Below are 15,194 nucleotides of genomic sequence, written 5' to 3'. Positions count from 1 at the left end.
TCTAATTGTCAACATGGTTGAACCTCAACAATGAGAGACAGAATGTGGGGGAAAAAAAAACAAAATCACATTGTTTGATTTGTAAAGAATTTATTTGCAAATCATGGTGGAAAATAAGTATTTGGTCAATACCAAAAGTTCATCTCAATACTTTGTTATGAACCCTTTATTGGCAATAACGGAGGCCAAACGTTTTCTGTAACTCTTCACAAGCTTTTCACACACTGTTGCTGGTATTTTGGCCCATTCCTCCATGCAGATCTCCTCTAGAGCAGTGATATTTTGTGGCTGTCGTTGGGCAACACAGACTTTCAACTCCCTCCGCAGATTTTCTATGGGGTTGAGACCTGGAGATACATGGCCCCATTCATTCTTTCCTTTACACAGATCAGTTGTCCTGGCCCCTTTGCAGAAAAACAGCCCCAAAGCATGATGTTTCGAACCCCATGCTTCACAGTGGGTATGGTGCAATTCAGTATTCTTTTTCCTCCAAACAAGAGAACCTGTGTTTGTACCAAAAAGTTCTATTTTGGTTTCATCTGACCATAACACATTCTCCCAGTCCTCTTCTGGATCATCCAAATGCGCTCTAGCGACCCGCAGACGGGCCTGGACGTGTACTTTCTTCAGCAGGGGGACACGTCTTACAGTGCAGGATTTGAGTCCCTGGTGGCGTATTGTGTTACTGATAGTAGCCTTTGTTACTGTGGTCCCAGCTCTCTGTAGGTCATTCACTAGGTCCCCCCGTGTGGTTCTGGGATTTTTGCTCCCCGTTCTTGTTATCATTTTGACGCCACGGAGTGAGGAGGGAGTTGAAAGTCTGTGTTGCCCAACGACAGCCCCAAAAACATCACTGCTCAAGAGGAGATCTGCATGGAGGAATGGGACAAAATACCAGCGAAAGTGTGTGAAAAGCTTGTGAAGAGTTACAGAAAACGTCTGACATAACAAAGTATTGAGATGAACTTTTGGCATAGACCAAATACTTATTTTCCACCATGATTTGCAAATAAATTCTTTAAAAATCAAACAATGTGATTTTCTGTTTTTTTTTTTTTCCACATTCTGTCTCTCATTGTTGAGGTTTACCCATGTTGACAATTACAGGCCTCTCTAATATTTTCAAGTGGGAGAACTTGCACAATTAGTGGTTGACTAAATACTTATTTGCCCCACTGTATACAGTGCCTTGCAAAAGTATTTGGCCCCCTTGAACCTTGCAACCTTTCGCCACATTTCAGGCTTCAAACATAAAGATATAAAATTTTAATTTTTTTGTCAAGAATCAACAACAAGTGGGACACAGTCGTGAAGTGGAACAAAATTTATTGGATAATTTCAACTTTTTTAACAAATAAAAAACTGAAAAGTAGGGCGTGCAATATTATTCGGCCCCCTTGCGTTAATACTTTGTAGTGCCACCTTTTGCTCCAATTACAGCTGCAAGTCGCTTGGGGTATGTTTCTATCAGTTTTGCACATCGAGAGACTGACATTCTTGCCCATTCTTCCTTGCAAAACAGCTCGAGCTCAGTGAGGTTGGATGGAGAGTGTTTGTGAACAGCAGTCTTCAGCTCTTTCCACAGATTCTCGATTGGATTCAGGTCTGGACTTTGACTTGGCCATTCTAACACCTGGATACGTTTATTTTTGAACCATTCCATTGTAGATTTGGCTTTATGTTTTGGATCATTGTCCTGTTGGAAGGTAAATCTCCGTCCCAGTCTCAGGTCTTGTGCAGATACCAACAGGTTTTCTTCCAGAATGTTCCTGTATTTGGCTGCATCCATCTTCCCGTCAATTTTAACCATGCTGAAGAAAAGCAGGCCCAAACCATGATGCTGCCACCACCATGTTTGACAGTGGGGATGGTGTGTTCAGGGTGATGAGCTGTGTTGCTTTTACGCCAAACATATCGTTTTACATTGTGGCCAAAAAGTTCAATTTTGGCCACAATGTAAAACGATGTAAAATGGCTTTCTTCTTGCCACTCTTCCATAAAGGCCAGATTTGTGCAGTGTACGACTGATTGTTGTCCTATGGACAGACTCTCCCACCTCAGCTGTAGATCTCTGCAGTTCATCCAGAGTGATCATGGGCCTCTTGGCTGCATCTCTGATCAGTTTTCTCCTTGTTTGAGAAGAAAGTTTGGAAGGACGGCCGGGTCTTGGTAGATTTGCAGTGGTCTGATGCTCCTTCCATTTCAACATGATGGCTTGCACAGTGCTCCTTGAGATGTTTAAAGCTTGGGAAATCTTTTTGTATCCAAATCCGGCTTTAAACTTCTCCACAACAGTATCTCGGACCTGCCCGGTGTGTTCCTTGGTTTTCATAATGCTCTCTGCACTTTAAACAGAACCCTGAGACTATCACAGAGCAGGTGCATTTATACGGAGACTTGATTACACACAGGTGGATTCTGTTTATCATCATCGGTCATTTAGGACAACATTGGATCATTCAGAGATCCTCACTGAACTTCTGGAGTGAGTTTGCTGCACTGAAAGTAAAGGGGCCGAATAATATTGCACGCCCCACTTTTCAGTTTTTTATTTGTTAAAAAAGTTTAAATTATCCAATAAATGTTGTTCCACTTCACGATTGTGTCCCACTTGTTGTTGATTATTGACAAAAAAATTAAATTTCATATCTTTATGTTTGAAGCCTGAAATGTGGCGAAAGGTTGCAAGGTTCAAGGGGGCCGAATACTTTCGCAAGGCACTGTATATGCCGGAAAACACTCAGGTGACTTGAAGTTCTGCTCTGAGACCCCCAATTTGGCCAACTTTCAAAATTGTCCAAAATGCATGTGTGATACTGTACATCATTGGAAAGCTTAAAATCTCAAATTTCTGGGGGAAGAAAAATTTTGAACTGGAAGGCATTTAAAAAATAATAATAATAAACTGCGAAACCCTAACTGGAAGCGAGAACACGAGAGAGCAGAATTAAAGATGCCATGACTTTAATGAGATATTATCGCGATCTTTACCTTGTTTCGATCCAAAAACTCCATGTAGCCTGTATCAATGAGTGTCAAGACCACAGCTGTGAATGGCCACAGCTGGATTTTATGGGTGAAACATGGTAATATAACAAGGGTCGCTATGCAGAAATCGCAGACATCATGGAGTGATAGAGATTTTCATATACAGTAGAATATTTTCCTGCCTTTTATTTATCTTGAGCCATGTTTTGTTGTAAAGCACTTTGAGGGCCTTTCGGGTTTTGTAAAGGGCTATATAAATAAATTTGATTGATTGATTGATATCTGTACTTTTACTTGAGTAAAAAAGTACTTCATCCACCACTGCATTTTACTACACAAGTCATGAACGGAAAAATGAACCGTTTTCATTCTTCTGCTGTGAATTGAATTGAGTTTATCGCTAGATGTCCAATCCGTTTGAAGTGGGAGGAAACATTCCTTCATTCGCTCCCACCCTCCCAGTTCAAACGAATTGGATATCTATGGTCGTCAGTGACAACCAATGCCAGACGATGAGTTCATTGTAGGGTTGTTCCGATCATGTTTTTTTTGCTCCCAATCCGATCCCGATCGTTTTAGTTTGAGTATCTGCCGATCCCGATATTTCCCGATCAGATTGCTTTTTTTTTGTGCTCCCGATTCAATTCCAATCATTCCCGATAATTTTTCCCGATCATAAACATTTTGGCAATGCATTAAGAAAAAATGGAATAAAACTCGGACGAATATATACATTAAACATACAGTACATAAGTACTGTATTTGTTTATTATGACAATAAATCCTCAAGATGGCATTTACATTATTAACATTCTTTCTGTGAGAGGGATCCACGGATAGAAAGACTTGTAATTCTTAAAGGACAAATGTGACTTTGTATATTGTGACTAAATATTGCCATCTAGTGTATTTGTTGAGCTTTCAGTAAATGATACTGTGGCCATGCCCAAATGCATGATGGGAAGTGGAACCATGACTGTGCGTAGTGCTACCAATGGATATATCTGCGTTGGGAAATAACATAAGGTGTATGGAAAATGATCAATTTCTACCGTGCTTCCCCACATTGCTTCCCACGATATTTCTAATCGTAGGGAGAGGGATTGTAAGTTTTTAGCCAATTAAGAAAAGGCTCCAAAGGCTGCCAAAATTCACTCTACTCATTTTACGCTGCCTTTTATCTCTCGATATAGGTAAAAGGACGCCATTACAGATTGAGCGCGACAATGCGTGAGTGGGTCGTGCAGTGCATGCATTAATTGCGTTAAATATTTTAACATGATACATTTTTTAAAAAATTAATTACCGCCATTATCGGGATAAATTTGATAACCCTACCTTAAGCCTAAAGACTCAGGATGAGTGTAACATATGTCTGTAACGTTAAATACAATTAGAAAACGATTTAATTAAAAAATATATATATATTTAAAAAAGGCATGTCCGATGTTTTTTTGCAGATTCCGATACATTGAAAATGACGTGATCGGGACATCTCTAGTTCATTGTGGGGCATTTCCCATCACTTCCTGTTGATTTTGCGCCATTTCCTGTTTATTTTGGGTTATTTAAATAGAAGTGAATTTTTTTTTCTTCTTCCATGTCCCCTGAGGGGCTCCGTACTACAGTAAAGATACAATCGCAAGTTTTTTCATTGTTACTAAATCAGGCTCTATAGACCCTACCCACGTGACGTCACAACTCCTTCCTCCTGACTGGTGCCGCCCAATTGTCCGTCAACACATCATGTTTACCTGTTACGGCTACGTACATTCCTCCTATTTACGACGTGTTTTTCTGCTCATTAACATTAATAATCTAAATGGTGAAGGCGTGTTTGGCGGTCGGTTGCAATAACAGAGAAGATAGACGGAGAAGACGGAGAGACCTGAAGTTCTACCGGATTCCGAGAGACCCGGAGAGAAGAGAGCGAGATGGGCTGCTGCAATTCGACAAGAAAACTGGGCTCCAAACGATTACCACAGATTATGTAGTAGTCATTTTATATCTGGTAAGATGCATTTAATATATATTTAGAGGGTTTTGGGCTGACAACCACAATTAAGATCATTGCTAGGCTAATCGCCGACAACATACACGTATGTATGTAGTGAGAGTGCTATCGCTAAACCATATAAACATTAAAAGCCCTAACTCCATTGACAAACGACATGAAATACATTAGACTTGACAGTGGATGTTAGCAATAACAAAAGATTTTGAATTGAAAATTTCGTAACTCACCTTTCCAAGCACAAGATAGATTCCTGCCGAATTTTCGTGGACGAGGACCTGTTTCACCCAACCAGCAACGAAGTATTTATAAGCCTCCAAGCTCTTAAAGTTTTTCAAACTTTCGTGAGAATAGGCTGATTTTGTGTGGACAAGATAATTGTACAGTTCAGGGTAGCTAGCAGATGTCAGGCAAATACGGCGGAGACAGCGGGTCGAAAAACATCGATTTAGGCATCAAATATGGATCTGGCGAATGGATAAACTGAAGCTTTTCCACATAACGCCTTTTATGCAACGCATCAAGTGAGTTTACGGCATCCGAAAGCACCGGGTCTTCCATGAAATGCATTATAAATTGCTCGATCAATTGAGACCATTGATAATAGTGACAAAATGACGGACAAGGGGGCGGAACCATACAGTGGGCACGTGATTTTGTGACGTCGGTGGGTAGGGTCTATATGGCTCTTTAAAAACAAATTGCACACACACACATTTTTTTTTTTTTTTTGCCCTCAACATTTTATTGTTTCATTTCCCAGAAAATATGGATACATAATTTTTGGCAACACAACAAACAAGTGTCATCAGAATCCTATGTTTGCTTGCAAAACTCGTAAGCTTCTGTTCAGCAACATCAAAAGCAGCACCGTTTCAGTAGCAACTACATTATTTACAGTATATCTGCACCTCAACAAGATTGTTCACGTTGCTTTGGAGCCCTTCTTGAACAACAGAAGGCTTTTTTCCCCCCCGCCTCCCTGGTACTCCCAATTTCCCCCAAAAATCTTTTAAATGGAGGTCCGAATTTTTGAACATTGAGTGTACAATATTGCATTCAGTAGCATCATAAAAGCAAAGTGATTTCTCACACACAAAACTGCGTATAAATAATGCATAACACTTGAAATACAATGATGTTTAACATCGATTCCCCGGATATTGCACAGCTACCCCAAAATTTGACCTCAGTGAAGTTGCCCCCACCCCATTAGAATCAAATTTATATAAAAATGTCAATCATTTGTGCTGCTATCATTTTTAAGATATTTACAATTCTTTTATATGTCAACCTGAGGTCAACCAGCCCCATATTTTGATTAAAAATCATTGAAAATGGGCCGCTATTGTTTTTGAGATCTTAAGATATTCGAGTGATGTCACGCAACCCCATTTATTGCAAAATGGACCTGAAATTGTGCCATTCGTTTGTGCTGATATTGTTTTATAGATATTGCAGTATTCATTTAGAGCGATGACGTCAATCACAGCCCCTCCGTCACAGTTGACGGAGTGTACCAACTCTGTCAATAACAGAGGGGTGTCCCAACAACTAGTGCAAATGTAGCACAAACGAGTGGCACCCCTTCATTTCCATTTTGCAGTGAATGAAGGATTGGATTGAAGGAATATCTCAAGCCCCCATTCATCGTTTTGCCATCTAACCATGCTTTCATTAAACATACATCTATCCATCCACCCACCCTAACCCCATTTTTCATCCATCCATCATTTTTCCATTCAACCATCCATTCAACCATCCATCCATCCTGTTTTTCCAATTAACCATCCATCCATCCATCCTGTTTTTCCAATTAACCATGCTTCCATCATCCGTCTTCCATTAAAAATCCATCATCAATCCAACCCCACCCAATCAATCCATCCATCATTTTTCCCATTCAACCATTGTTTTTCCAATTAACCATGCTTCCATCCATTAAACAATTATTTCATTATCCATCATCAATGCAACCCCACCCAATCCATCCATTCATTTTTCCATTCAACCATGCTTCCATCCATCCATCCATCCATCCAGCGTTTTTCCATCCATCCATCCATCCATCCATCCATCCATCCAGTCTTTCCATCCATCCATCCATCCATCCATCCATCCATCCATCCATCCATCCATCCATCCATCCATCCATCCATCCATCCATCCATCCATCCATCCAGTCTTTCCATTCAACAATTCTCCCATTAAACATCATCCATCCATCCATCCATCTTTGCATTTACCAATTTTCTATTAAACATCCATCCATCCCGTCTTTCCATTCAACAATTCTCCCATTATACATCCATCCATCCATCCATCCATCCATCCATCCATCCATCCATCCATCCATCCATCCATCCATCCATCATTTTTCCATTCAACCTTGCTTCCATCCATCCACCCATCATCTTTGCATTTAACAATTTTCTATTAAACATCCATCCATCAATCCAACCCCACCCTATCATCCACCCATCCATTTTTCTATTCAACCATGCTTTCATCCATCCATCCATCCATCCATCATCCATTTTTCAAATTAACCATGCTTCCATCCATCCGTTTTTCCATTCAACCATGCTTCCATCCATCCATCCAGTGTTTTTCCATTCAACCATCCATCCATCGTCTTTCCATTCAACAATTCTCCCATTAAACATCCATCCATCCATCCATCCATCGTTTTTCCATTCAACCTTGCTTCCATCCATCCATCATCTTTGCATTTAACAATTTTCTATTAAACATCCATCAATCCAACCCCACCCTATCATCCATCCATCCATCCATCCATCCATCCATCCATCCATCCATTTTTCCATTCAACCATGCTTTCATCCTTCCAGCCAGCCAGCTAGCCATCCATCCTTTTTCAAACTAACCACGCTTCCATCCATCCACCCGTCTTTCCATTCAACAATTTTTCCATTAAACATCCATCCATCCATCAACCCAACCCAATCCATCCATCCATCATTCAGCGTTTTTTCATTCAACCATGCTTCCATTAAACATCCATCCATCCAGCGTTTTTCCATCCATCCAGCCATCCATGGTCAGATCATGGGAGAGGCAGCTTTAGCAGGAAGGCCCAAACATCCCTTTCCCCAGCCACTTCAACCAGCTCCTCTGGCAGGATTCCAAGGCATTCCCAGGCCAGTCGAGAGACATAGTCTCTCCAGCATCTCATGGGTCGTCCCCGGGGCCTCCCGCCAACATCCCCGGAACACCTCTCCAGGGAGGCATCCGAAACAGATGCCCGAGCCACCTTAGCTGGCTCATCCCAACACGTAGGAGTAGCGGCTTCACACCGAGTCCCCTCCCGAATGACCGAGCTTCTCACCTGAAGGGGTGCCATTTGTTTGTGCTATTTGTTGGGACACCCCTTTGTTATTGAGAGAGTTGGTACGCTCCGTCAGCCATAGGAGTTGGATACGGAAAAGCTGACATCATCACTCCAATATCTCAATATCTATATAACAATAGCAGCACAAACAAATGGCACCATTAATGCTCCATTTTGCAATAAATGAGGCGCTTTGTGACATCACCACTCCAATATCTGTATCTCAAAAACGATAGCACAAACAACAATTTTAAAGTACAAATGTAGCACAAACGGTTGACACCATTTTTAATCAAAATGGGGGGGCTGGTTGACTTCAGATTGACGTATAAAAGAATCGTTAATATCTCAAAAAGATAGCAGCTGAAACGATTGACATCATTTTTCTATAAATGTGCGTCTGACAGGGTGCCAACTTCACAGAGGTCAAAATTTGCACAAACGTTTGTGTTCAAGCTCACTCTCACATTAAAAAAAGCAGGTTATTTACAGCACGGATGGCACATATACAAGCAAAAGAAAAAAATGATCCCGCCGATAGCCTGCCAAAGTTTGCGTCGTCTATAACATGACCGTGAGCCATGAGAATGCTAATGAAATAGAAACACAAAATGAATGGCTTGAGGCCTTTTAGAGAAAAATCAGAAAATCCGCTTTTCTTTTAATATCGTTTTGGTCCAAAACTGAAATGAACTGCACGATTTAGAACAAACCAAAGCAGCTCCGTGTGGTTCTAAAAGCCCTTCCGATAGGCAAAATCCTCATTCACATGGTTAAGGCAAGTTAAAGTTCAAACTTTGGCAAGTCATGGCAATCCTGTGACGTGATTGTTTCCGTTTTTTTAACAATCATGATCATGCGGCACTCCAGTGTGTTCATTCAAGCGTTATTGCACATGCTCGCCGCACTTCAACCTCAGCATACGTGCGTGTTAGAAATGCTATTTGGCCAAATGAAGGACCTTAAAGAGGCTGGTGACAAAACAGAGACGTTTGCTGGTGTCGATGGATGCGGAAAATGTAATAATCCGTGAAAATGGACATTCCTCTTTATCAGGGGTCGGCAACCTTAAACACTGTTTCGACCTAGTTTCCGTAAAATGAACAAAAATGGGAAATATGCACTAAATATATTTACATATAAAGGTAGTCCCCGGGTTATGAGCGAGTTCCGTTCCTAAGCTGGCGACGTAAAGCGAATTTCCGCGTAAATTGGAATTAACCCTTTAAGTAACCCTACAAAATAACTATCCAAAAAGTAAAAGTATTGTATTTTGTTTAATGATGAAGGATACACTGCCCTCTGGTGGCAGCGTTGGGTCTGGCTGGACTGTCACCTTTTATGACTGAGAAGCATACTCCGATGTCTGACATGGATAAAGGATAGCGGCGCTCTGGTTTGGCCCACATAAAGCTGTAAGTTGTTTCAGCTAATATATGTTTGTGTATGCATTTGTAATTAAATTTACGGAGTTACATGTGAGTGATGTGTAGCAACGAGACGATAACGAGCTAAAAATGTGTTTTGGGAGACTAAAACATAACGAGACTGATGGGGAAAATATTATGTGACCCGAAGTGAATTAGCACATTATGCCTTATGATAAATTCAATCCGAGTCAAAGGGCAGAATGATGGGGTAAAATATTATGTGATGCCTTAACATTAGCACATTATGCCTTTGTGATGTATGATTACCTCTGTGACCTAGATTGTAACAACTTCTCCTTGTTTACTACGCCTGTTCCATATTTAGGAGGGAATCTCATGAGATAACTTGTTTTGCACCATAGTATTGTTTTTTTACGCGCCTGGGTTCCATAGTTAGGAGGGAATCTCACGAGATAACTTAAATAAACATTCTACTTTAACCGCTGGGAGCCTCAACTGGGGGGGAATATCATACTCTTGGGGGGTGGGGGTCTCACGAGTTCGGGTGGTGCGTTTTCGTGGGGGCGAGGAGTGGCCACCCGCGTCAGACGTGCCTATAAGAGTCGGGAGATTCCCCAACCCCCCCGAAGTCTGCCAGAGGATTACGTACGGGTCGCTTGGCTTTGTTCCTTTCCCGGAGCGTTGGCTCCCCGCTCATTTGTCATGGTAAGTGATTTTCATTGTTAAAGAACAGTTTGTTATGCTGTAACAGTAACGCGGAGATTCTGGGATTGACAAACTAGATCTAACGTCATCGTTACCACTTGTTCTTGTTTTTTATGTGTGTTTGCTTGCTCTTGTGGGATTGTAATCAATGAACTTCATTTATTTCCAATGTCTAATCAATAAACATCGTATATTTCGCAAAAGTGTACCCGTTGCGGACTCCTGCGACCCCCGGAAATTTCGGAAAACAGAGACGAATGCCAGTTTATGCCTGATGAGACAAGAACGAAACAAAAATGCGTAATAGTTTCTGTCACATGTTCACCATGTGTGACATTCTATATGTAGTGTAGCCTGCTTCTTGTGTCACTCATTTGACATGCTGTCAAACTCCTTCGTTAAATCTCGTTGTATCAAAGGATTGAGAGAGCCGCAGGTTGCCGACCCCCGCTCTATATGATTAATACATTGCGGATGTCAGTGAGTTGAGATTATTTTCTTTGAGTGAACTTTCCATTGACTACATGCTACACAAGAACACTACCGCTCGAAAGTTTGGGCTCACCAAGACAATTTCATTCATTGTGTTGAATGATTAATTTTCATTTGAACTAAGAGGGACCGTCACAGGCATTGGATAAGGTCATCTGTTCAGCTTTGCCACAAAACACACACCCCAAAAAATTTTTTGAAGAAAAATTGCACTTTGTAATACTTCAAAAAGTATACAGCATTGACATTTAAAAACAATGTATTTTTTTCCTCGTTTTGGTGAACTTTGTGCTGCACTTTATGGTGTTTAGGCCTTGGCCACCAGGGGGCAGTACAAAACATACATAATGATAAAAGACGTTGTCTTTCTGATATAGTCGTTCTTCCTGGAGGATAAAGAATATATGCCGGGGAGTTGTAGATTTGTATACCACCAATTTGATGATGATACAATATTTTCCGATATAAAAAACCCTGCCATGTTTAAAGTCAAGTCAAGACTACTAAGCAATTTAGACAATTTTTTGGGGCGAAAACATTCCAGACATTTGAATGAAAGTGATTGTTTTTAAACAAAAGATGTTTTGCATATCGATTAATTTGTTCATGGATTAACCAATCGACCTACGGATCTAGATCGATGTATTGTTACACTTCTAGTGAGTAATCTGTACTATAAAAATAACATTTGAGTTTGTAAATATGGCATAATTATCGCCGACATGTATGTTTGTGCTCAAAATGACACAAGAACCAAGAAATGGATTATTGTCAAACTTGCAGAATGTTTGTAGTATGAAATTGAAGAGGTGGTTCAATTTGGGGGAGATGGGGTCAAAGGTCACAGAGGTTTGTAGTATTGGAAGTACTGTGTTTGTAGTTCACGATAACTCGTGAATGAATGTAGGGATTATTTTTCAAACTTGCAGAATGTTTGTATATGAAACTAAAGAGATGATTCCATCTTTGGGTGATTAGGTCAAAGGTCATTGAGGTTTGTTTGTAGTCTTGTGTTGTGTTTGTAGGTCAAGATAACTCATGCATGAATTAATAAAGGGATAATTTTTCTATCTTTCAGGATACTTGTAATATGAAACTGTAAGAGGTGATTCAATTTGGGGTTGATGGGGTCAAAGGTCACATAGGTTTGTAGTATTGGAAGTACTGTGTTTGTAGTTCAGGATAACTTGTGAATGAATATAGGGATTATTTTTAAATTTGCAGGATGTTTGGATATGAAACTAAAGAGATGATTCAATCTTTGGGTGAAGAGGTCATAGGTCATTGAGGTTTGTTTGGAGTCTTGTGTTGTGTTTGTAGGTCAAGATAACTCATGCATGAATGACTAAAGGGATAATTTTTCCATCTTGCAGGATACTTGTAATATGAAACTGTAAGAGGTGATTCAATTTGGGGTTGATGGGGTCAAAGGTCACATATGTTTGTAGTATTGGAAGTACTGTGTTTGTAGTTCACGATAACTTGTGAATGAATATAGGGATTATTTTTCAAATTTGCAGGATGTTTGGATATGAAACTAAAGAGATGATTGAATCTTTGGGTGAAGAGGTCATAGGTCATTGAGGTTTGTTTGGAGTCTTGTGTTGTGTTTGTAGGTCAAGATAACTCATGCATGAATGACTAAAGGGATAATTTTTCCATCTTGCAGGAGACTTGTAATATGAAACTGTAAGAGGTGATTCAATTTGGGGTGATGGAGTCAAAGTTCACAGAAGTTTGTAGTCTTGTAAGTACTGCCTTTGTAGTTCAGGATAACTCATAGATGAATATAGGGATTATTTTTCAAATTTGACTGATGTTTATAATATGAAAATGAAGAGGTAATTAAATTTTGAGGTGATGGGACTCATGAATGAATATGGGTATTATTTTTCAAACTTGCAGAATGTTTGTAATATGAAACTGAAGAGATGATTCAATTTGGGGGTGATGAGGTCAAAGGTCACTGAGGTTTGTAGTTTTGTAAGTATTGCGTTTGTAGTTCAGGATAACTCATAGATGAATATAGGGATTATTTTTCAAATTTGACTGATGTTTATAATATGAAAATGAAGAGGTAATTAAATTTTGAGGTGATGGGGTCAAGGGTCACTGAGGTTTGTTTATAGTCTTGTGTCGTGTTTAATTCAAGATAACTCATGAATGAATAATGAGATTCAAATTTGCAGGATGTTTGTAATATGAAACTGAAGCGGTAGATTTAGGGTTATGAGGTCAAAGGTCACTGAGGTTTGTTTATAGTCTTGTTATGTCCTGTTTGAGATTTGTTTGTAGTCTGGTGTGGTGTTTGTAGTTCAAAAAAACTCACGAATGAATAAAGATATTGTTTTTCAAACTTGCAGGATGTTTGTAATAAACTGGAGGTGATTCAATATTGGGATAATAAGGTCAAAGGTCATTGAGTTTTGTTTGTAGTCTTTTAAGTTTCGTGTTTGCTTGTAGTTCAAAATAACTCATGAATTAATAAAGAGGTTATTTTTCAAACTTGCACGATGTTTGTAATATAAAACTGAAGAGGTGATTCAATTTGGGGTGATGAGGTCAAAGGTCACAGAGGTTTGGTTATAGTCTTGCAAATACTGTGTTTGGAGTTCAAGATAACTCATGAACGAACAAAAGGATTATTTTTGAAACTTGTGGGATGTTTGTAATATAAAACTCAAAAGTTGATTAAATTAAGGGGTGATGAGGTTCCCAAAGGTCACCACCAGAGGTCACATGGCCAAATGAAATTTGGAATTCAGTTTGACAGTTAACAAAAATTGGCAGTGGAATAAAAACCTTATTTCTTGCAAATTTTACAGCACTTAAGATCACAAAAGTCAAAAAAATGTAACAATGTACAATTAAAAGTTTCGAGAAGGTCAAAATGAGGTTGAACTGTTCAGGTTACAGTGCATTTTAGGTTCCTGTAATATTTGTTGAATAGTCCTCACCTTCAGTGACTGTTACATTACCAATAAATTTCAAAGTGAGCCCAAACCTTTCGTACTGTAGCGTGCGTGTGTGCAGAGCTCCGCTCGCAAACCTCAATTTTAACATGCACAAAACAACCTTTTCCCTCCACAGGCTCTCAGAAGAGCCGCTTCATCCACCTTGTCACTGAAACCACATTTCACACACCTTCGTTCACACGCGCTGTGACAGTTGCACTCAAAGAATCTTAGAAACTGCAGTTTTTGGGGTGCTAAAATGTGCATTTTCTAAGGCCTAGTTTAAAATAGGAGGTTAAGCGGAGGTCCTGGCTATTTTTTGTTTTAATAAACTCATTCACTGCCATTGATTGACGTTAATCCATTTAAAATCCTGTTCAAATAGACGTCCATCGGTGTCAATGGCAGTGAATTGAGAAGGAGGTCACAGGTGGTAGCATTGAGGCTGGTTTAAAGCAAGCAGTGGCTGGTGCGCTTCCTGGCGACGTCGGTCCTCAGGCGAGCGACATTAGCGGGCTGCTCTCTGGCACTGCCTCCTGGTTTCTCAGCTGTGTGTGAGAGAAAGGGGAGGAGCTTAGCTTTAAATGAAATTGTACAAGACAGGCATGACTGTACATATTTATTACCCAACCGTGCCATGTCTGTTACAATAAGATTACACTAAGCAATAGTTTTCTGGTATTTGCGTTAGTTGTATGATTGCAGATGGTGTGATGAAGATAAGTCGTGAGTGACGTGCTCCAGACACAAACACTTGCTGTGCTTTCCCATGCAGTTGTGAGTAGGGTTGTGACAATACATTGGATCTCTACCATAGACTTCACTATCAGTTGACGGGGCTTGGGGCCAATCCGTAGGGGGCCTATTTTCAAAAACTTAAAATTCTAATATTTTCAAAATCAAAACTGCTCGCAACTTAAAACCAAAACAGGCACCTCCCTTAGGTATATGAGTCTACATGAGCAGCAACATAAAAAAGTTCTAAGTCATTCCCTAATCCCGATTTTTTATTTATTTAAAAAAAAAAAATTTATATACAAGTATAACAAAACTTAAAATGGCTATAAAATGCTTAAAATTTCACGCTAGATGCACAAAAATCTCCAAATGCAGAGGTATTCACCTATATTTTCAGGATCAATAGCAATATTTAACATATAATTTATACCATTTTGTTTAATTTAGTTTTCAACAGCTAATAAATCAATTTTCACATGACAAACTTAGTACTTGAGGAAAGCATGCAGCCTCATCTTAATTTTACTCAACAAAAGCAAAATTTTCATTTTTCTATATAC

The 15,194-nt window shown here is 39.7% G+C and overlaps 1 protein-coding gene across 1 annotated transcript in view; it reads right to left on the bottom strand.

The window, feature by feature from the left end:
* Positions 1-5,713: 5,713 nt before the first annotated feature.
* Positions 5,714-15,194, bottom strand: part of pde4dip (phosphodiesterase 4D interacting protein) — a 72,961-nt gene continuing 63,480 nt past the window's right edge. Inside the window, exon 41 of the mRNA XM_057856566.1 lies at positions 5,714-14,444. Within this exon, the coding sequence (XP_057712549.1) occupies positions 14,347-14,444 (98 nt within the window). The 3' untranslated portion in view covers positions 5,714-14,346. The remainder of the gene's footprint in view (positions 14,445-15,194) is intronic.

The sequence above is a fragment of the Corythoichthys intestinalis genome, chromosome 14, assembly GCF_030265065.1.
Source record: "Corythoichthys intestinalis isolate RoL2023-P3 chromosome 14, ASM3026506v1, whole genome shotgun sequence".
NCBI lineage: Eukaryota > Metazoa > Chordata > Actinopteri > Syngnathiformes > Syngnathidae > Corythoichthys > Corythoichthys intestinalis.
Note: the sequence above shows the minus strand (reverse complement) of the source record. Positions and strands in the feature narration are given on the sequence as shown.